At 33.5% G+C, this 25,147-nt stretch overlaps 1 protein-coding gene across 2 annotated transcripts in view; it reads right to left on the reverse strand.

The window, feature by feature from the left end:
• Window positions 1-25,147, reverse strand: part of LOC129755198 (putative sodium-dependent multivitamin transporter) — a 35,831-nt gene that overhangs the window by 8,848 nt on the left and 1,836 nt on the right. The window contains exons 1-2 of one of the 2 annotated variants that reach the window (XM_055751573.1): window positions 5,839-5,990; window positions 5,607-5,761 (exon numbers count right to left, since the gene is read on the reverse strand). In XM_055751573.1, the coding sequence (XP_055607548.1) occupies window positions 5,607-5,717 (111 nt within the window). In that variant the 5' untranslated portion in view covers window positions 5,718-5,761; window positions 5,839-5,990. Of the gene's footprint in view, window positions 1-5,606; window positions 5,762-5,838; window positions 5,991-25,147 lie in introns of those variants that run through there. The other variant, XM_055751572.1, reaches the window with a different exon arrangement.

Here is a 25,147-nt window from a genome sequence, read left to right on the forward strand (position 1 = left end):
ATACATCGAATGGCATACATATTTTTTATCCTACTATATTCTACTCTGCTTTTTCATATCTAGATGACCAAATGCTTTCAAATTTTGCCATTCTTAAGTTCGAGCTAAGTAAAAGCTATTGAAGCAATTGCTATTTGCAATTGCTAGCTGGTATGAATAAGTACCAGCTAATGTCTGCACCTTTCCCCTGACGGTTGCTGTATATCTAATACTGTTGTCCAGGAAACCGTCTGAAGTTTGCCTTGGCGAAGGTTTCGTCGTCCATTACTACGCAATCAAACTTTGTCAACAATGTCGTCTTCCGAGAACTTATTTTTGCCGTAAGATTGTGCTTTTCGTTGCGATTTGGAGTCACAACCTTCCTTTAAGTCGATAGTCCGGATCGTTTTTAAACTTCATGCAAGGTTGTAGGCGATATTCCCATCTCATTTGCGACATCTCGAACGGAAAGGTTGGGGTTGCGCATGAAAGTCATTTTTGTCGTATTTGCCATTTTTGTCATATTTGCCAAAAATGAGCATCCAATTTGGCAAGGAAAAAGTTTACAACTTTCAGAAATTTCGATGGCAACCGACATCAGCGGATATTGTTTCTTGTTCTCCTTCTTCTGCCCTGAGTTTCAGGACTGGTGAATGCCGAAGATCTCGGAAAACCGGAAATGCCGTTCTTGATCTGACTAATAAAATTTAGTTTTAAGGAATGATTGGTGATATACCAATGCATGCAAGCAAGATTTCTAGTAGAATTCAGCACTAATGGATCATATCCGATACATGAATATTAATTTCAATCTTCAATTCGAAAGTCTGTAAAATCTGTGCACTTTGAGCAAAAATCAGGGCTAAATCTGTGTTTGGGCAATATCTGGATGAAGGGTCAAAAGTCTGTGTTTTACTGACAAATTAGAGCACCTGGCATCCCAGTACGACCGTTCTCGTCAGCGTGTCTACAGCTATGGGTGGTTGCATATTGAGGAAAAGTAGGCAAGGGGTACCAAAAGTTTCTCATTGGTGGGGGGTGGAGACGGAGCGCTTTTTGACAGCGAATTGTTCGCCTACCATGCCTACGATTACGATTGTCTGTCACAAGATGGACGATTCCGTGTATTGGTATAAGAACACACCCGAAGCTGTACACGCCCTGGTTCTCGTTCACGCATACAGAATTGACAAACTGCACTACACACTCGTTTATATTTAACCAGTTTTGATTGAAAATAGTCATTTTTTGGTTTTCCTGCAAAACTGCCTATATGGTTATTTTTCAACAACATTTTATGGTACCATTTTAACAATATTCCCAGATTTCGGGTATTCACCGAAAAAAGGATGAATATTTAACCTCAATAAAAAAACGACTATCTGCAGCTGTTCCCCAACAACGGATAGCATGGAACGCGTCCGATTGATTGACGATGAACACTTCCTTCCCTGTGGGACCGCTCCTTTCGTTGTGGGGTTCCGGTTAAAAGAAGCCTCTGAACACGGTTTGATTGGCTCACGGGAAAACGGAAAATCCGCGAGTCCGATCCCAGCAAACATAAAATCGCATTAAAAATGATAACTCAAGTCATTTGAAACGTTACTGCGAATCGTAATTCCAACTAACGCAAGTAAAAGGTCGTAAAAATCTTTTCTCGTAGTCGGATTAAATGGCTTAAATCGAATATGATAAAAAGTCCGCCATGTTTGCAGATTTTGAAGACGATTTCGTTCATTTTTGTCGCCCGCGTGGGTAAAGTGAGAGAGCAGCTTTGTGGTTCTCTCTGCGATCAGCAGTGCAAATAGATTGCTAAAAATCAGATCGTTTATTTACAAGAATTGTCCAATGACAATGGGTCTTCAAAGTGGTTGTACCGAATTATGCATCCTCTCTTGCGTTCCATCTTGGATAACTTTTCAACGCATGAACCAATCCTCACGAAATTTTCACCACTGAATGATCAAACCTTCCAGATTAAAACGCTGTCAATATTGTGCGTTTAGATAAAAAAATCATAAACGTCGTTGGTGAACTGGCATCATGGCTGACTTCCGACCAAAACATATTGAGTCGTTTTATTTAAGCGTGCACCACGAAATTTTCTGTTTTCAAATGCACATGAAGTCAACGTTGCCACAAATTCATTTGAATCGTTTGTGTATCTCATTCTTGTCCGAAAGAGTGTAATGTATGTAGAAAAACTCTGGTGGATAAAGATTTATGTGTGGCAACGTTGCATATAATACACTGTTATTTTTTCAAACACAACTGTCAAAGGTTCGGAAGTAAGTTCGGGGTCGGAAGTCCGGACTTCCGAAGTAAAATTTAGTGCTGACGCTATAATAGTAAACTAAGTTCTTCGATACGATAAGTAGAGGCGCTGCAGTAAATAAAAAAATGACACGATACTAAGTTGTACAAACCTTTGCTCTCACTTAAGAAGAGGGACATAGACATTGAATGTTGCGCACTGGCGCTATCTAAAGGTGAACACGAAATTATTGCGACACCGAAAATGTCATACCAATTTTCTTATAATGTTTAGAATCAAACCAAAATTTCAGGGTAATTTTATACATACATTTACTTAAAAAACCAAAAGAAAAATTAATCGATGGAGCCTTGAGTGCAAAATTGAACGCATTTTCGCTCGATGTCCTCCATCAAAGTCTTTACAGTGTCATCCGGTTCCAGTTTTTCAGTTTATTTTTCCATTTTCTTAACATGTTCTTCTCGTCTTTGAATGTCTTCTTACTCTTCCGAAGTTCCCGCTATATTATTGCACAGTACTACTCCTCCGGGCACAGTTCCGGACGGTTTGACAGGTTGATGTCCTTTGGAACAAAATGGACAGAACTTTCCTCATACCACTCCAGGACAATTTTAGAATAGTGGCATGATGCCAAATCTGGCCAAAAAAGCGGAACTTCGACGTGCCGCTGCAAGAACGGAAAATGCGCTTCTCGAGGCACTCTGATATGTAGATCTCGCCATTTACTGTGCCCTTTGTCACGAAAGGCTCACTCCTCAGTCAGCAAGAGCAGATGGTCTGCCAAACGAGATGTTTGGAGGCGAACTCCGACATTTTCTTCTTCTTAAATTTGTCTTCCACATCGAATTTGCTCTTGCCGGTGAAAAACTCGAACCCCGGAATTTGCTTGAAAACGGCTTTTATATACGTTTCGTCGTCCATCACACAGCAGCCATATTTTGTCAGCATCTTCTCCTAAAGCTTCCGAGTATCAGCCTACGATTGTTGCCACTCATCGCGATCTGAGAAGTTCTGTACGTTGTATGTATTTAGTCCAGCTCTCTTCTTTGCATTCTAAACGTAGCTCTGCGACATGCCGATCTTTTCAGCCAAATCATGGCTTGAGACGTTGGGATTTGCTATAATCATCCTTTCCCTCCGTCTTTTTGTTCTCGTCCCGGTTTTCTTCCAGCTCCTTTGCCGTGGTTCAACGTCAACTGCTCCTGGAACTGCTTCGACACTCTGGAGACGGTTGAATGGTGAAAGATCAATATTTTTATTGAAGAATTTATTTATTAAAGAATTTGTTTTCTCGACTTGCGTTGGTTCACCTCCATTTTCGTTAAATCGAAAAACACGAACACGACTTCGAGTTTGACAGCATGTAAACAATACACATCGATGAGGAAGTGTTCAAAATTTAGTTGATTTTTACCCAATGGTAATAAAGTTGCATGTGTCGCAATAATTTCGTGTTCGCCCTTTATTCAATGAAGTTTAGACGAGTTTGGAATATTTTTTCCTTTTGCGTAAAAAAAATGAATGACTTCTAATCACTGTATTACTGTTTTTGCGTAAAAGCACGATATCGGTACTTTTTGGGTCATTCTTCCTCATTTATTTGGTCGTTAACTGAGAAACTGTTATGGGCGACTCACTGACCACACCCACAGATCATCAGCCATTGGGAATGAATCCTAGCATTAATTTTTCTAATTTCCTGGAACACTAGGGAGAGACTTGCCAACAAAAGTTAGTTGCCGGATATCTGTTAGGCGTCAACTTCATAGTTCGTCATTGCATCAATCTAAGTTGACCAAAATATTGGAACATTCCAAACCATGAGGTGACTTACGCTGACCATTGATTTTTTTTTCTCTTTTTTTCAGACACACGTGTATTAGGTTGTCATACAATATCAAAGGTAGGTAGGTACCTATCTATGTACATACGTATTGCTCGATTTTCTATCATTATCTAGGTTAGAATTGTTGCCCAGATGTTTAAGAGTTACAGTACCGTTCATAATTGTATAGAAATTGGAAACACGCGCACTGTCACTTCGACTTTGAACTTCTATAACTTTTTACTCTGATGATATTTTTTGATCAAATTTTTTGCGTTAGAAAGATCAACTATCACACTATTATATCACAAAATTTGAGCTTCTGGAGTTTGTGTGGCCTGAGATACAGTAATTCTACGAAAATCGGACTTTATGGACTTTTCACATTCAAACTGCAATATCTCAGAAACTACGCTACATTTTTTATTGAAATTTTGCAGAGTAATTGCTGAAATATAAAGCTAGCATGTCTGAAGTTTTAAAAAAGTTCTATCGATGAGATCAAAAGTTACGGAAGGTTCAATATTTCAGGCATGAATCTAGAAATGCGATTTCTATAGAATTTTGGACGATTCATGAGAACAATATCGTTTCCATCCACCAATCAGACAAAAAATGTCTGACAAATGCAATGAGGAAAAGATAAAATGGAATAAATGATCCATTTGTGTTTTTAAATCAGAATCTCGCGATATTGTTTTGATTTTTTGGTTGAAATTGATTTACTGGTTGTTAAACAGAGAATATGATTTTCCTATGGAAACATTCGTCCAAAATTCTATAGAAATCGCATTTCTAAGTGCATGCCTGAAATATTGCACCTCGCGTAACTTTTGATCTCATCGATAGAACTTTTTGAAAACTTCAGACATGCTAGCTTTATATTTCAACAATTACTCTGCAAAATTTCAATAAAAAATGTAGCATAGTTTCAGAGAAATTGGAGTTTGAATGGGAAAAGTTCAAAAAGTCCGATTTTCGTAGAATGACTGTATCTCAGGCCACACAAACTCCAGAAAGCTCAAATTTTGTGTTATAATAGTGTGATAGTTGATCTTTCTAACGCAATAAAATTTGATCAAAAAATATCATTGGAGTAAAAAGTTATGGAAGTTCAAAGTCGAAGTGTCAGTGCGCGTGCTTCTAATTTCTATACAATTATGTACATTCTCTGGCCATCAAAATAAAACGAAGAAGTAGAAGCATTATTGCCCTGGCGTGATTGCGCGAAATTGCAGCGTAAGCAAGCACGCCGGGCGCATGTGAACCAAATTCTAACGAAACAAAACAGGCATCGGTGCTCGGCAAAAATCTGATGACAATAATGAATTTTTATTGAAGGGTACAGTCTGTTTTCATTGGCAGACAAACTTTTGAACTGAAAAAAATTAATATGTCTAATAAGAAATTTTCGTCCTATTTTCTGTTTAACAGTTTTCAGTTTAAAGATGGTCCTATGCCATGGTGAGAACAAAAAAGCTATCCCAAATTGCTCTATTTAATATCGGTAGTGCAAAAAGAACTTACCGTGGTGGTTTTCTGCTTGCCACCCGAGAACCGATAATAAACACCGATTCCAGCTGATACCAGCAACATGCCAATGAACACAACATAGTTCCAAACGCCGAACGAAGCCATTTTTCAGGAGTACAGGAGCTGCACAACGCTTCACCAGTTTAGATCTGAAATGCAGAAAAAGATTTTTGTAAGAACACTAAAAAAACACTAAACCTTTCCAATTGGGAACCAAGAGAGTTACTTGATGTTCGTTCGACATCATCCGGCAACAGAATGGCCCCTTTCCCAGATGGGACGATACAGTACAAGGTACAGTAAATTTCGGGATTACAAGATTTTCTTTACGATTGACTGTAACCGGGCTTCATTGAAGTGGCCTCTGATAACGTGGTGGACAATCTTCGCTGAATTGCACCCTTTCAAAGGTATTCCGAATGTGTCTTATCTTCTGTACCATATTGTCTTGCAACAACGGGCATCAGGATGACTTAGCTGGTTTCTCAAAAAAAAAAAAAAAAAAAATGAACTTATTCAAAGAAATGTTTTTTGCCAGAAGGGTGCATTTTGTTAATGGCCGTGCGACAAAAACGAATAAAATCGGGTTGACCCAAATTAAAGCGCATTTTAAGTCCTAACAACAGTGTGTCAAGTATTAACCGCGAGTGATGTCTTCTTGCTCCATGTGCTCTAAAAATAGATAATTTCGTTCTGGATTCACTTGCCTTCCACTTGACTTAGTTCGCGAAAATTTTCTCACGAAACAACGGCAAGGTCGACGAGATATTCGCAAATTTTATACCCCCACTCAATCAGAACCAAATTCCATTAAGCATTTTGAGGGGACACTAAATGTTTAGCTGTTCGAAATTTTCGGTCTCTTGAAATTTCAACCGAATATTGACAAAGTATTCTTTGAACGTCGCATAAAATATAAGCGATCCCTTCAAAACCAATAAAGTTTATAAACTCTACACGGTAGTCTCAGACTCTGAGATTCACATTTCTTATAAGAGTTAAAGGTTAGAATAAACAATCTTCGCCGAAGGGGAAATTATTTTTGTTTTTTATTTTCGTTATACCAGGAAGCAGTCGTTTAATTAGTCGATCGCAAACTTTCGATTAAGAAAAGAGTCGAAGTTCTGAAAGTGTCGTCCTATGCTCTGTTATCTGGAAGATGGTATTGTTTTAGGACGTAAGACCTAATGTTTATTTTTAGGCTCCGTTGATTTGTATTGCACTTGATTCGCCAACGATTGTGGCGGCTATGACAAATTTGCTACATTCTGCCACAATGTTGCGAGGCGCAATCTTTATGGGACCGTCAACTGCCGCTTCGGTATGAATCCTGTTGAGCATTATGGACATTCAGTTTGATGTGAAATTGAATTGCAGCTACCTGTGTCATAAGATTGAATAGATTTGGGGTAATTTTGAAATTTCTCAAACCTTAAAAAGCTTCGTTTTAGTTCAAAACTCATCCTTGATTTTTTACAATTTTTTTTAAGTAATGTTAACATGAGTTTATTTTGACTTTTATGTTTGTATGGAAAAATTGAATATTTTGTTCTGAAAAATCAGCATCATTTTTGTATCCTCTGTGGAGCCGAGCCCGCTAATTCTTTTTGTGCCAATTTATAAATTCCTTAAACTTTGTCGAAAGCCGTAACATCGTATCTTATCAGGCAAAAAAGTGATTAGCTGTTGAATAGGGGTATGTCTTTTGGAATTGAAAAACAATCAATTAAATTGGCATCACTGCTGGTGTCTAGCGAGATATTGCTTGAAAAGTAGTCATGCAATATCTTGCTAGGCACCAGCATTGATGTCAATTTAATTAATTCTTTTAGAGAGGCGAATCAATTCAAAATCTATAAAATAAACAAAACAAAAAAACAAACAATTGATTCTTTTTCAATGTCAAAAGACAAAATTCTATTCAACAGCTAAAAACTTTTTTACCTGATAAGATACGATGTTACGATCTTCGACAAAGTTGTTCACTGGAAAATTTTCTTTAAAGAATTTATAAATTATGGATGAGTTTTTGACCAAAGCTCAGCATTTTATACCCCAGCGTTTGAGAAATTCCCGAATGACCCCAATTCGACTCATTCTACTATGTGACGCTCGCGCTGGTTTGTTTCTAACAGTAAGGGTATTCAGAACAAAAAAATTAGAAAGTTATTTTCATTGTGTTCAATTATGTCTATTAATCATTCCAAAGTTTTTGAAAATAACTGCGTTGGTCAAGAACCTCCAATATCAATTCACAAAACCATTCTAACAAATGTTCCTTAGGCTAGTAAACTAGTTCAAATTTTCTACAGTATTTTTGCATGAATTGAGAAAGTTGATTTTTTTTTTTAAAAAGCTGAAAACGTATAAACTATTTCAATGTTTAAAAGGCGTCTTACCTAGATTTTTCATTATAGTGGTTTACTGAATTTTCATAAAGGTTGTCCAAAAAACCAATAAATCACAAAATTTGCAAAAATGATAAACAAATTTTAAAAAAATTACAAACATGATAGAAATGGTGTACATGAATAAAACGGAAAAAAAATCCAAACATTAAAAGAAACAATAGAAATGGAAAAACTGATTCGAATTTTACAAATAAACATAAATTACAAAAATGAACAAAAATGTTCATAACATAAAAAATAGCAAAAATGACAAGACTGACAAAAAATGACAGAGTTACAGAAATGACAAAAAATGATAAAAATGACAAAAGATTTCAAAATAAGACCGTAATAACAAAAATGGAAAACAGGAAAAAAAAATGACAAACATGAAGGAAATGACAAAAAATGACAAATATTTAAAAAATCGTCAAAAATTAAAAAAGAAATAGCAATAATCACAAAATTGTAAAAAATGGCAAAAATGACGGAGTGACAAAAATGATTAAAAATTTAAAAATTTGACAATCATAAAAATGGTAAAAAAGAAATGACAAAATGACAAAACTTACAAAATGACAAAATTGACAAACATTTTGAAAAACGAGACGAAACTGACAAAAATGACAATATACAAACAGTATTGGGGATTTTTTTTTTATTATCTGACGGGTTTGCGCCGGGGGTCTTCAGATTTTCCCCAAAATTGAAAATTTGGTTCATTTTTGCGACTTAAAAACACATGTATTTTTTCAGATTTCTACCATTTTTATTTTTTGAGTTAGCTTCGGTTGAATTTTTTTGTAAATAAAAAATAACCATTTTTCAAAGCTACATAACTCAGTTGTTTTTCAACAGAAATAATAAAATAGCACATCAAAATGCATTGAAATTTTATCAGCTTTCCAAATAGAATAGTTGAAAAAAATTAAATAATTACCTTCATCATGAAAAGTTGTAAATAAACTTTAAATGGCGAATAAAAGTACCGTCTGCACCACCGAATATTTTGCAACAAATACCATTGTATAGCTCGATTCATGATGCAACTTTCATCTGAAAACACCAAAGTGGGCCATTAACACCTTGAAGAGTTATGAAAGAAATAATGACAATAAATCTCTTTTTTTGCATCGAAAACAAACAATGGTCGAACAACTGCACTCATATATGGAGATAGCAAGCACTTCTAACAACATGGAAACAAAAGAACTTATCAAAGCTGGTAAAAAACACTATTTTTTCGTCCTTTTCAGACTGCCCCTAATCGCATAACAGTCTAATATGAATTTTCGTCATTTTAGGTCAACATAAGGCTTCAACATAAAAGACTAAAAAAAGAAGTTTTGTTCTAGAAATTTCGAAAAAAAAATCAATTCGTGGCTGTTTTATATGAAATATACCTGAATAACAGTCCCATATGTGAAATACCACGGATTTGGTTACTTTTCAATGTTTCTTTCGGCGAAATAGTCTTTGAATTATTGCTTTGAATCATTTAAACATTTTTTTAACTCACTTGATGTCGAATGATGCACACTAGTTTTCGAAGGCAGGTCTGACTCTCTCAGGAATGACTTCCTGAGCGAAAAACTATCGGATGCAATCAAAAATCGTAAAAAGATTCAACTTACAATGTGGAGTTTATGATATTTTTTTGTAAAAGTATGTTTCTTTTTCTGACAATTGCATTTAGAAGTTCAAAAATGATCAAATTTAAGTCTTAGAAAGTAGCTTGGTGAGAAAAATATATTTTGTATGGGACTGTTATGCTAGTAGATTCGAAAAAGGTTTCAAATATGGTCGATTAACAGTCCCATAATGAATAAAAATGGTGCTCTCGACCTTACCAATAACCCAATTTCGAAAATTTCAGGCCTAACGATTTATTATGACAACCTAGAAACGATTTTCGTTTATGCTGAAAGTGGTGGTCACAATTTAAAAATATATTCCAAAACAGAAAAATCTGATTGTCTCGCTTGTTTATTTTTGTATATGGGACTGTTATGAAAGAAGGGGCGGTAGATTGTTGCAGCTTAACTGACTTCATGTTAAATACAAAAATCTTTTAACGTATTCCTTATACCCAGTTTTGCACCAGGTCACAACAAGTTATGCACATTTTACTGTCATTTTTAGAAGTTTATGCGCTAAGTTTTGCATCCGTAATTCCCCAGATTTGATTTAAAATGGACGGTGGAACACTGAAGATTCGTGTGTGAGCGATCGAGGTAGCAAAACACTGACGACGAATTATGTTCTTCCTAGTATGGTAAACCTCAAAACTGGGCGAATGTAGAAAACGAATACGGTAAAAGTATCATATTTTCATAATTTTACAGCCTGGGCTGGCCATACTGAACTCTTTGATTATTTCTGCAACATTTGTGCCACTTTCTCATACCTTTTTGATCAATGGGAAAGGATTTTGGTGTCCAGTGCTTAGCTCCCGATATAAAAACTATGTAAAGCACGTCTATATTTCATTTTTTTAATCACATTTTTGTGATCCCAAACACAGGGACTGAACCTTCTACTATTGGCATTGATTATGCTTCACAATGATCTTTGATCGAAAAATTAATAAGTAATATAGTATATGACCAGGTTGTAAAAGCAACATTCCCATTATTAGTTATATCACTTTAACAATACGATACTCAGAATTTTGGTTAAAATTTAAAGTCAGTTTTGCTGCAAACACTCTACAAAGCACGAAAAAGTAGTGTTTTATACCTGCTTTGGTAAGTTCTTTTGTTTCCATGTTGTTAGAAGTGCTTGCTATCTTCATATGTGAGTGCAGTTATTCGACCATTGTTTGTTTTCGATGCAAAAAAAGAGATTTATTGTCATTATTTCTTTCATAACTCTTTAAGGTGTTAATGGCCCACTTTGGTGTCTTCAGATAAAAGTTGCATCATGAATCGAGCTATACAATGGTATTTGTTGCAAAATATTCGGTGGTGCAGACGGTACTTTTAGACGCCATTTAAAGTTTATTTACAACTTTTCATGTTGAAGGTCATTATTTAATTTTTTTTCAACTATTCTATTTGGAAAGCTGATAAAATTTCAATGCATTTTGATGTGCTATTTTATTATTTCCGTTGAGAAACAACAGAGTTATGTAGCTTTGAAAAATGATTATTTTTTATATACAAAAAAATCTAACCGAAGCTAACTTAAAAAATAAAAATGTTAGAAATCTGAAAAAATACATGTGTTTTTAAGTCGCAAAAATGAACCAAATTTTCAATTTTGGGGAAAATCTGAAGACCCCCGGCGCAAATTGTCAGATAATAAAAAAAATCCCCTATTGACAAATGTGATAAAACCATAAAAATTACAAAAATGTTAAAACTTACAAAAATGACAAAAATGATAAAAACGACAAAAATGAAAATATGACAAAAATAATAATAACAATAAAACTAACAATAATTACAAAAATGTAAAAAATGGCAAAATTGGCGAAGATAACAAGCATGACAAAAATGGCGAGAATGACAAAAATTACGGTGAGGCAAAAATGACAGAAATGACAAAACTGGCAAAAATGATAAAATTTTAAAAAATTTGACAAAAAAGAAAAAAGAAATGTCAATCATGAAAAGTATGACAGAAACAATTTAAAATTAACGAAAAAGGCAATAACATAAATGGCATTAATTTTGGCAAAAATGAATACATTGATAAGAATGACTTAAGTATAAAATTTACAATATTGACACAAAACAAATTTACAAACCAAAAACTAGCAAATGACAAAATTTACAAAAATAATACAAATATGAAAAAAAAAAAAAAAAAAAATATATATATATATATATATATATATATATATATATATATATATATATATATATATATATATATATATATATATATATATATATATATATATATATATATATATATATATATATATATATATATATATATATATATATATATATATATATATATATATATATATATATATATATGTATATATATATATTTTTTTTTTTTTGAGAACTAATTAATTTTATACGTAGGCTAAAAGCATTTCACGAAGAATTTAGTTGCGCTCGCACACCATTATACATGCAATTTTCTGGCTTTTCCTTTAATTAGAAACTCTACAATTTCTTATTTAAAAAATAGGTGATTTCCAACAAAAATAACAAATTTTGTAAATGAACAAGTGTTCTTTTTCTTTTTTAAGATGCACCGAATATTCGACGCCAAATACCGCCCAAAAGCCTTTAAGTCGAATGTTTTGCTCACCGAATAGTTGAACTAAGTATTCGACCGAATATTTATTTTTAAAATTTATACAATAACAACAAATTTTTTAAATTGTGTTGAAAAAGCTACACCATGATCAAAAATTATGGTTACACAGCAGATCGTACAGGAGAATAGTGACAAGTATCGCTTTCTACTTTGATTATCGTTTATTCCAGATTTTCTTGATATTAATCCAGGTTTGCCCATAAATCCAATATAGGAATTCGTGATAAATTAAATCTGGCCGGAATGCCGAAATATTGTTTAAAACTTCACGAATTTTATCCGGGTTTTATCAGATCATTTGCTAAATCAAATAAAATGCTCCAACTGTTTTTTAAATTTCAGGTTTTGTGTTCAATAGCGATTTTTAAAAAGTTTCCTAATGAACCCTGAATTTTTGTTTTAATCCTTAAATACAATTTTAACACTTCTGCTGTGATTCAATGAAAACATTTAATTTCAAGTCATTCGCTTCCTTTTTTCTCTTGTATGTATTGGAATAATGACTAGATTTTGTTGAGATTTGCACTTTTTTACAAATTTTTCAAAAATCGTTCTCAATTGCCCGACCGTGATAATACGTGTGGTAGAAAGTATGGTATGCTTGAAGCAAAAGATCATCGTTGTTTTTAACAACTATTTTGAAGAAATCTTCTTGCTCATATTCGACCTTCATTTGATTCCATTTCCATTCCATTTGATTCCATTAGATTGGGTGCCCGAGGAATTGGAGAACGGTTGCCATGAACCGAGTGAATTTTAGGAATTATGTTCGTCAAGTTATGTCGTGAGACGGAATACTATATAAATAAAAATAAAATTGATTCCATTTCAGATAAGCTATTTCAAATGGCTTGGAATCTGTTTCGACATGTTTTGTCCCAGATTTCACTGGAAACCAATCACATTGGTGATAAACGCCCTAGAAGCTACAAGTCGCCTGATGTCCTTTCAGTTATTGAACTAAATCATTGAAAAATATCTTGTAATACATCATATGGTTGAAAATAATCGACTCAAAACATGAGAGGCATCAAACCAGAAGAAATAGAAGGAAATTTAAATAACAGCTTTCATTAAAAAATCCAAAAGAGTATTCGGCCGAAACTTCATTTTAATGCTTATTTCAATTCGGACTCATTTCTAAGACTCAAAAAAGGCTTTTTTGTTTAGTTTTCATATTGCGCTGCTATTATTTCGAACATTATTATTTCGCTGCTGTTATTAAGAAATTCTAACAAATTCCTACTTCCTGCACCTAATGAACAGTGATAGGAAGAAAATGGCCGAATCGTATTTAAACGAATTAAAAAAATAATTTTTGAACTTTGATGGGTCATAACTTTTTTAAGACTCAAAATAACGGCTTCAAACCTGTTCAGTTGTGTTAGTCAAATTTAAAAGATGTTATTCCAGAGTGTCAATAGCGTAAATTTCTTATTTAAAAAAGTCATGCATAAAGGGTTCAAATTTAATAAAAATAAATTTATTGAACAGATATTTTTAAAGCAAATTCAACTTTACTTATCAGAAAAAATATATAGCAGTTCTATTCCGCTAACCTGAGTTGAAGTTATAAAATGATTTTTTTTTCAAATTCCGTTATAACACTCTAAGAAGCTTACAATTGTTCTTTAATATTTCTGTGGTCTCGGTATTTCGTTTCTATTTTTTTTTCCTGGAACTAACATGTTGTTTTGGCTTTCTTACAGAAAGGCATAGCGAACGGTCAGTTGGGGATATCATTAATTAAGGGTCCAAGACCCCACTTTATAGGTACCAATCGACTCAGCTCGACGAGTTACGATGATGTCCGTGAATTTGTATGTTCCATTAAATCGTTCTTACCACATTAACTCCTATTCCAGGTATCACGATTTTGATGAATTTAGTATCAAAAAATTGGATTTTTTTCCTGTAGGTCATATCTCAGAACCAAAAAAAAAACAAAATTGTTTAAATTTTCTATTCCACAGTAAATATCATACTTATGTCGGCTCCAAAAAAGGTAGCCATTTGCTCAGCAGCAGTAGCCAGCAATCGCTAAATTAATTACCGAGGCAATCAAAAATTTGACAAAAAGTTCATTAATCAGCCGAGAGAATCGATCCCACGATATTTATCATGAGAGTTCAGAAGGCTAACACCTTGACCACTAGTGAGCGTCGAGAAATGTGGCTCTCAAACTTGAACAGATTGAAATATGTTGATTGTAAATTAACTCGTTGAATATCAGTTCGCTTAATCTCCAAAAAACGTACTGGCCACCTTTTTTTTCTATTGAGTTTAGTAATTTTTGCTATCGATTTTCTTTAATCATAACCTTTTTTATAGATTAACTAGCTGATTTTACCCGGCCTTGCTCGGGTTCGCATAAAATATAGATCAAAATGAGTCGTTGGACTTTTCGAAATTTTGGAAGCTTTGTATTTATCATTAGATATAAGAAATTTCACCAATTTTAGGCCATGTGAGCTATGTAAGTTTTGTTAGTCTTTTTCGTTTTGATTGAGATTATTTATTGTTTTTCTCGTGTTCATAATTTAAAAAAAATTTGTTTGTATTCAAAGAAATTTAAAACTATTTCCCTAGAATACTTGTTCATCCTATCATAACCAACATTTTTTTCACCCACCATTTCTAACGAAGCTTGAATAGCATTTACCTGAAATCTTCAGCTGATAAAACTGTTTTTTGTTTTTTACTTTCACATCCCCCATTTAATAAAAACTTCTTTTGGAAATCATTCCACTTTTCAAGTTACATGATCTCCCTGTACAACGGCATATTCAAGTTTTAGTCACTTAAATCTAAATTTTCAAAAAAGATTTTGAATCTTGTTGAATTATGTTCAAAACTCACTTTGCATGTTTTCAATTGTATGTGTGCTTTTAAAATCACACTGCTTTATGAGTAATTCTTCTTAAACGTTAAAAGTTCCACTAATAGGTTTTTTGAAGTTATTTAATTTGAGTTATATTTTAATGTTTCCATTGTTGGACACAATCATTCCATTAATTCTAGGGCTTGTGATATAGCTCAGTTGGCAAGTCTGTTGTCTCCTGAGCCGATGTCCGCGAGTTCGAGCCCAAGAGTAAACATCGAACACAGTTGTACCGGGTAAGTTTTTCAATAACGATCCGCCAACTGTAACGTTGATAAAGTCGCGAATGCCATAAAGATGGTAAAACGACTATAATCGAAACAAAAAAAAAATTCCATTAATTATTGTGAAAAGTGATCAATCTTGTCAAGTCACATCGATGACCAAAAATGACTCAAAAGTTAGAAATTTGCCAATGAAATTGAATTGTATAAAACTAAAAACCTTAGATTTAATTTCTTAATCAATTTTCTAAACCCCCGTTTGAATTCCTCGAAGGCTATCTAAGAGGCTGAATGCTGAATCTAATAATTTTTTCTTTCTCTATGAAAAATCCCATAAATATTAAAATGGTTGGCTCTTAAAAGCTGGAATTTATGAAAACCGGTTCATAAGTTTTTCAACACTCAGCCCAAATAGTTGTTTAGCTAAAAAAATCATTCAATTCATTGTTTACTGCTCAGTTCATTGTTTGTTTTTGTAGACCCTCAAAGCCCCCCAGCGGCGGTAAAGAGCTTTGATAAACACTAAGTACAATTCTTGTCAATATCTATATTCCTAACAGGCTAGTTAGATTTTTCAATTCAAAATGTAGGCATATTATTGCATCCAAATATCTCTCACCGGTATCACGTGCTTTGAACAGTAGAAGGACAAAAAACACCCGCTAAAATTTTCCCTTTAAAATTGTTATTGCTCAGCAAGCTTTGATTTGCCATCCAGTATACGTGAACTCTGGATGGTCGTTTCTAATGCCCAGCCCATGGTGATAGTCAAGGCCGGATTAAGGGGGGGGCAAAAGGGGCAATTGCCCCGGACCCCCCGGCTCAGGGGGGCCCCCCGAGGGAAAAAAAGATTTACATTACTTAAATCATACTACTTCAATTTCTACAAATCTATGGAAAGAAATCAAAACTAGAAAATCGGAACAAAAACAACAAGAGGCCTCCTTGAAATAATATCTAGAAAAGTTTTTCAAGTTAAGGGGGCCCCCTAGAGTGAGTAGTGAAGAAGTTCTGCGGGCTGAGAATATCAAAATTTAGGTATCGAATTTCAAAATTTTCAACTCAAAATCTGGACAAAAATATTATATGTAAACCAAATTCGAAAAAAATAAAGAAGAATATGAGGCAAAACACCTCCAATTTTCATTTATTTTTTATCGAAACATGTTAGCTCACAGTGTTACCACTGTGTTTCGATAAAAAAAAAAAAAAAAAAAAAAAAAAAACTATTAACTAACCTTATTTGAAAATTTTAGTTAATGGCAAAACAAACTTAGTTAAAAATTTATTTATATTCCTTTTAAATCTACCAACTCAAAAAAGTATATAAAAAGTGAGAAGACACTCATAAAAATTTAACTTATACTTCATCAATTTCTTTAATAGTTTGATTTTATTTGTTTCTCATTTAATTTGCAGATTTCTTTCTTATTTGTAGTTTACGGCTAATTTTTTTAATTCAGTAGGCTTTTTTTAAAATCAAACTTCTCGATTTCAGATTTTCACTATCTGCACTATCTGCACTGCATATCTATCTGAATAACTTTCATTCACTATTTAATATATATGTTCAAAAATTTCTCATATAAATGTACATTTTGAATATTTATGCTGTAACTTTTCAATTGAAATTGTAGTATTATCGTGCTAGTCTGTCATGATTGTACATATTTTGACCGCCCATCTTATTTCTAATTTTATTTATCATATTATATTTTGTATATTTCATATTCTTTATATCTTACATATATTATATTGCACATACCTATTTTATATTACTATATGTTTATTTAATTGTTATTATATATTTATAAGAGGGAATGCATCTGGGGATAACCCAAGGGAATTATTGCAAGCGGAGTGGAGTGCCAACCATTGTAGGTTTTTGAGGGTTGGATGCCTTCTCTCGACGAACCATCGGCCGTGGAAGCCCTAGAAGTCAATTCGAAGGCCAAGCCACACAGACATAGGCTGGACCTTGCTACCGATGGGGGACTCATACATACATACATACATACATACATACATACATACATACATACATACATACATACATGTTAGCTCACAGTGTTACCACGAGAACAGAGAAGCTTTATGATAAACATTTCAGAATTTTACCCGGGCAGTATCCTTCTTCTTCTTCTTCTTCTTCTTTCTACTTCTGGACTATGGCTGTTTGGGCTGCAGTCCAGGGGGTGTAAGGGCCAGTGACTTAGACTATATGCCCTGGGCAGTATCCGGGTTAATACCGGGTATTATTATAAATTTTCACTTTTCAATCATTGTTTGAGTTGCCAATATCATTGAGTGATTTCATTAACATGAATATTTCTATGTTTTTAACCTTATCTTTATCCAGATCCAATTCATTGAGATTTTCAAGTCTTGTGGTGTTTTTTCAGTTACTGAAGTTCAGTTTCATGGTTTTTCTGAGTTTTGAGAATTCAGGATCTTTGTTTATGGTAATAAACTCATTTGGATTCCTTTTTTCAATGATTACTGATTCTGTGATCTTAACATTTAATCCCTATTCCGATTTTATTTTCAATCGATCTTTTTTGCACTTATATCCCTTGAGCTTTGAGGGTATCCAATTAAATTTTTGTCACATTTAGAATAAAAATTTGATAACCATTTTTTTTTATCTCATGAGTATCATATTCATAAACATATACAGAAACGTTTTTTTGTGTTTCAAAGGTATAAAATTGAGGTTCACATGTGGTATTATTTCTGCTTTGGCTCTGATTGTATTTATTTTTTTATCTTAATTCATATTTTTTTCTCAAATCTTGATTTGAAATTATGATTTAGATTTGAGACACTAAATTTTAGTTCGGAATAAAACTTGATTTTTATTCTTGAATTCTTAAACTTAATATCTGTATCTCTATGGTATTTGAGTTTAATTATTTTGTTTAATTTTTTGAATTTTGTCTTTTATGTTTTGAATCTTCATTATACTTCCCAATTGTCATGAGATAAATATTTCCCGATGAAACAAAAATGAGGAATAAATTTTTCCTTTTTCAGCTCATATTAGAGCATGTTCCGCGATGTTTGCACGTGATTAATTAGCAATTTTTATTTAAAGGTACCAAAAACTAACTTCTAAGCAGACAACATGGCTATTTGAAGACAGTATACTGAACTCATCTTCAGTTCTTTTACACTAAGGTTGCCAGCATTTTTTCAGCTCCTATACGGGCCGGATAAATCCTGGCAATTTTATCTAAAAACCTGGCAAAATCTGGGCATTTTTTTCTAAAAATTGTTGAAAAAACTCCGGGCAAAATCCGGGCATTTTTTTCAAAACCCACAAAAATCAAGAAAAAATATTGAAATAATTGTTTTTCATTAAAACTTATCAGTTTGTTCAATAACGTATTTGAGGTTTCCATAAAATCTTTCAAATTTATTTTGCTCAGAAATTTTCAAATTGGACGGATAATTAAAAAAAAGTGTATCACATTTGTTTTTTTTGTTGGATTTGGCAATAAAAGTGAAAAAATCCGGGCAGTTTTCAATGAAATCCGGGCAACGGAGCCGGACCAGACTTTTCCCAAATTTTGTATAAAATATCCGGGCAAATCAGGATAAAACCGGGCATCTGACATCCTTATTTTACACGTTTGAAATGTTTTGTATTCTCTGGGAGACAGGCCCGTGCGAAGGACCCGCTCATGGGGGGGGTTTTCAAAATTCAAAATCCAAATTTTCAAGGTTTTGAATCATTGCTCTTTCCGCCAAGTCATCAATCAATTATTTTAAAGGATGTTCCTTATTCTGAACTAGCCATCTGCTTAAACATAATCTACAAATTAAGAAACAAACTTTTCATCTACATTTCCGAAAACCCAGAAATCGAATGCGATTCAAAATTTTGGTTGGTTGGGAAATGGGTGATTTCTTGAATGATCAATAAGAAACTGAAGAAAATTAAAATAATGAATTTCGAAATACTTTGTAGCCGTCAATTGAAATATTAGGTCTTAAAAAATACAAAGATAGAACTATGTTTTCTTTTTTTTTTCAGAACATAATAATTCAGAATTGAAAAACAATGAGAAACTTATTGAAATAATTACAAAATAATTTAACTATAAAATACTGTGAAAATAAAAAAAAATTTAAGCAAGTTACATGAACATATTTATAAAAGTTTTCTTGAAAACTTGAAATACGATTAAAATCTGCTGATTAATGAAGATGATTTTTTTTCAAGTATTTTTTCTTGATTTTGGATGAATAATTCTAAGTTCTGATGAAATTCGCCCAGAAATTTCTCGGATTTTGGTCGACAAATTTGAAATCGAATGCCCGGAATTTGCCAGGTTTTAAGATAAAAGTAGTGTAGTATATAATAAATAGTACAAATGGAGTAAAGTGAACAAGTAGAAGACTGCTTTAACCTTTTTTCGTAAACCAAAATTACTTGCGATCTTGGGGAAACTGCATTATTGATTTGAAGCCTTTCTTTTATTTTTTTTATGTTTTGAAGTTTTTTCAAAAAAAAAAAAAATTCCTAAACTATTTTTAAATATTTTCAAAAGTGATTTCAAAAACCAAAGATTTTGGATGAAATCATAATTGCATATTTGCAACCCTAATTAATTTTTTGCACCTAGGAAAAATGTGAAATTTGAGGCCTTGAATAATTTATCAAAACAATTTTGAATTTGGAGTTTGGGATGGGTCCCTTTTCTTAGATGGGAGGGGCTCAGAACTATTACTAAAACCTTACCGTGCTCCAACTACATCTCTGTACCAAATTTCAGGCAGATCGGTTCAGCGGTGTGGATTTGTATAAGGTGCATACAAACAAACATATATAGTCCAACTCATCTTTATATATTAGATAATAAATAATTCAGAAATAAGGAATCCATTATTGTGTCATTTATTTCCAAAGATAATTGAAACTCTGTAAGAAAGCCTCCAATCCACTGATAAGTGTATTAAATCGGGTTTTTTTAAATATCAGTCGAACAGGCACTTTCCTTGTACCAACAAAGTCGCGAAGTCTCTTTAATGTCTAAGCGACTTCCAACTTTCGTGCTGTTTGCTTATGGTAAGTACCATGAAGATTTTGCTCCACGGTACTTGAACTTGGTCATTGACGTTTGCTGTGGTCTTCAGGGATACACATCTAAAGAGATACAGAATGAGTCAATTATCGGCGGACTCGGAAATCGGGAACTCAAAATTTATGGTTTCGAATTAAACTTAAAAACAACACACCAAGACATTGTATTTCATCCAATATCTGTAATTAAGACTGGCTCAGATTTGAATGGGATGATATTTCTTACATTTTTCCAACGGGGCACAGAAGAATTTTCTGAAAGTTGCAGCTTATTTGGCTGAAGCACGAGCTTATGCAAAAAACTTCAAATTAGAATAGAGATTTTCGGAAAAATGTATGAAAAATCCGAATACTTTCAGTTCTTACACACTTCAACTATTTGTTTTCTTTAATTTAGAATCATATTTATTAACACTGACTCATATCTACATTTTTATATTAAGGTTGCCACATTGCCCTGTTTTATACAGGTTTTCCCGGATATTTAATATAGAATATGGGAAAAGTTCGATCCGGCGCGGTCGTCCAAATTTCATTGGAAAAGCCCGCATTTTGCTCGGATTTATTCTCATTCTCATTCTCAAATCAAACCAAAAAAACAAGTTGTGTAGTGAAATTTTAGTTATTTATGCGTCCAAAACGAAATTTTGTGAGCAAGTTTCATAAAAATAGTCATGATAAGTTCTTCGGAAGCATAAAATATGATTTGAAATCTGCGGAAAGATTATGCTGAACATTTTTTTTTTAGTTTTTTTGTTGTTGATTTTTGATGAGTTATTCCTAGGTTTAGACCAAATTCGCCCAGATATTGCCCGGATATTGGTCAACAATTTTGAAATCAAATGCGCAGATTCCTTTTTTTTTTAAATGGTTTCGTTGTTTCTCAACCTCGCTTCAAGGCGGGGTTTATGTTTAATTTCTCCATCCTAATCAAGGTTTTTTTTTCTAAAAAAATTAATCCAGATTGGTGGTAAAGAGAGTATAGTAAACAAAGAGGCGCCATCTGATCCCTTTCAAAATAATGAGCTTGCAACCTGCTGTGGGTTTGCCTTTAAGACTGCTTGGCTCTGCTCGATTGGAACGACACTGACACTACTGATCAGAGCTCGAAGAAATCATTTTCGTTGACCGCAGTAAGGCATGAATGAGAGAAAATAAATTTCATCCCCACGTGTTTCGAAAGACGATGAAATTAAATCACAGTTGCATAGACGAACTTCATAATGACAGTGAATACATTTTTTCTTTCGTCATTCACTCCACAGTCATTCAATCCACAAATTCGTGACAGTAAACAAACATTCAATCAGGTAAATTGGATTTTCCATGATTGAATGTACTTTCTCTACTACCAGACAACTAAAAAAAATTCTTCCGAACTAAGAGTTCGGCTAAGAGCAATGCCTGCGGGACGTCTGCGGAATCAACTTAACGTGACTACTCTTCCCCTGTACGGTTAGACGTTTCCGAATGATAAAATGCCTCCTAAAACGATGATTTTTATTGGACGGCTTGAAACTTTCTTAATAAAATATGACCTGGAAGAAAAATAATGGAGATTCCCGTCATGCAATGTTTGTAGGGGATAAAAACGCCCAGGCGTTAAAATCCCAAAAAAAAATGCGTTGTTTGTAATTTCAATCCTGTCATGATCTCCTAATTTAGATGACTGAGTTTTTCAAAAGTTCACATTCACGAAGAAGAAATTGGAGTGACTTTTTTTCGACAGTCAGTCACAGATTACTATTTTGACGGATTGGGCGCAATGATGGAAACGTGAAACGTAGATATTGAAAGGAAAATTATTTCACTTTCATCCAAGCATGTCAACAGTTTTGAGCACTGCTACTGATAGAGAATCAAAAATTCCAATCGTGACATTTCGTCTCTTTGTGTACTGTAGGCTCGTTAGTGGCAACTGGTAACTCATAGACCAAACTGTCAAACTTTTTTTTATTTCGAAAACACATGGATTTACTGAATCAAAGTAATCGAAAAATTCTCTCTAATTCAACCACGGTATGGTTTTATGAGGCTACGCGAATTAATATTTTTGGAAAAAATAGATCCGTTTCCAATTTTCTGATGTTTTCAAGCTCCTCGTAGTTGTAACTTTTCACAACTGCTTTAAAAACAGTGTTCATTGGATTGGATATGGATTGTTAGATTAACATATTTTGAAACATTCTGCACGACGAGCCAAAATTATGGTTGGTTTTGGTTTTATGCTGATTTTTGTTGTCTTCGTCTGGGCACTAGAGGGATTATTTCTTCGTTAGTCTGCCAATGCTCAGGATCTATTGCCAAAAAGTCTTTTAACACATGTGAGTTCAAGTGACTCTGCTATAATTTCATTAACCAGTTTTTTGAGTTTTTGAGTGAATATTTGACAATGCTTCAACCACTGACCTAACTGGCTGGACACTCGATTTCGTTTGTTGGATAATTTTTCCAACAGTAAGCAACATGGATTCCACAGTGCGCATCGATCGATTTGAAGAAATGCTATCTCAGTTAGAAAGTGCCACCCAACTATAAAAAGGCAATTCCTATGATAAAATCGGGCTAAACAGGTCCATTTTTCCTACACAGCAAAAAATTTCTAAAAGTACACGGAATCTAAAACACGAGTGATCTATTTTTTCTTGAGTGTAATTACAAAAAGATGTAATTTTAAACTTCTTTCGATGTAATATTAGTCTATTTTCCAAAATAGAATAGAAATAAACTTTTTTGATTTAATTTTACACTGCATCATGCAAAAATCAACCGGTCAATGAAATTTGTATCACAAACAGTGTAAAATTATATCTGTTTGATTTAAAATTGAATGCAAATATTTAAACTGTGCCTTTTTATATTTCAAGTTAGTTTGCGCGTCGGGCACAAAGTAAACAAGTCGGAAAATTATTCGGAAACGAATCATTCAAAGGCGTAGCTACAGGAGCACTTTAAAAGTCTTTAAAGTAGTAAGTTTATGAGACGTGAAATGAAGAATATGGTTGCAACTGATTAAGTTTTTCTCTCCATTACAGCAAGGTCAGACTTTTCGCAGCGGCTGATATTCGGCCAGTGCTTATCCGGAGAAACTTTTGTCAGAACAATTCAAGTGTGCAGGACTCTGACCGAATAATTATGATTTCCGGAACCATTCGAGGATGCTGATCATGCTGATTCGAAAAACATTCCCGTGCTGGGAATCATCAGATGCAACAACAATTTCAGCCTGACGCTTTCCGAATGGTTTTTTATGTTCAGTTTTGAAAATAAATGTAAATAAAAAATGATACAAGCTGCGTATTTATTCAAGAAAAAAGCAAAAACCTTAATATTTAGAAAAAATATCAATATTAACGATAATTAATTTTAAAATTTACATCCTTGTGTATTTTTACACGACGGCTTTTGTGATCCAATCTCGTGCATTGATTTCGATCTAAATTTACACGCCTCAAAAATTACATCCTCGAAAAAAATACACCGTGATAGAATTTTACATCAAAATCGATGTTCCGTTTTCGTGCACCGTTTTCGATCTAAATTTACACGATTTTTTCTTGCTGTGTACAGGGCATTTGTTTCGGAAAAATGGTAGGTTCGCCACCTACCGTCAATATTGCGAACCTGCAAAATTTGGCAAAAATTTTTTGCAACACTAGACAAAACAAACAAAACAAAGTCAGTCATTGATCTATTCTTGTGAGTAACAGACGTGTCTGAGTGAATCTCTGAATTGAGATTCGTAAGAATCGTAAAATCACGACTATGGCGTGGTTGGTAAATAAATAGAATAAAAGCAGAGAGCGCATGCAGATTTTTATATCAACTTCTGCTGATTGTTGATTTTGATTCTGGCTCTCGTAAACAGAATTAGAGTGACAAGAAATGCACAGTTTGGGAAAGATGATACTAAGAATGTTTCCGGATAGTTCCGGCTCTGGTAAACAAAAACAGAGCGACAGGAAAAGCACAGATTGGGAAGGCTGTTGCTAAGAATATTTTCGTATTAAATGAAAATAAAATAAAATTTAAAGATTTGAAAAGCTTTTGCTGGGAATGGAATCTAGAATTGAGATGAGGGATATTTGGAAAATAAAATTTTGTATTTGAGAGAAACAAAAGTCAGTAAATAAAAGATTCTATTGAGAATAAGTTGACAAGGAATGTATAGATGAAATATGAAGGACATGCAGAGATTATAATAAGTTGTAGGATGGAGAGTAAAATGTGGAATATGCTTAGCTTAGCTTATCTTGATTTACTACTTACATCCACCCTAAATCATTGAACTCGAAATACAACCTGAAGAATATTTAAGTTCGATATAATTTAATAAGCTTCGTAGACTTAGTTGATGTTTTTTTTAAATGATGGAAATCTTTTAAAAACAACTGCATTTCGAATTCCATGATCGTAGGCGTGGCTCAGTAGAACGAATTCCACATCGCCAATGGTTGCTACTACGTGATTGACCGAGGCCATCAATTTTGGAGAGTAAAATGTGGAATATTGATCAAAAATTTAGGATATTTGGTGAATCAAACTTTGCTTTAGTGAAAAAAAGTCAATGCGTAAAAAGTTTCAATTGAGAATAGAGGTGAGAAAAAATATAGAGTTGAGATGAGGGATATGTAGAAAATAAATCAATTCTAATAAAAATAAAATAATAGTTG

This window comes from Uranotaenia lowii, chromosome 3 (genome assembly GCF_029784155.1).
Source record: "Uranotaenia lowii strain MFRU-FL chromosome 3, ASM2978415v1, whole genome shotgun sequence".
In the NCBI taxonomy this organism is placed as follows: domain Eukaryota; kingdom Metazoa; phylum Arthropoda; class Insecta; order Diptera; family Culicidae; genus Uranotaenia; species Uranotaenia lowii.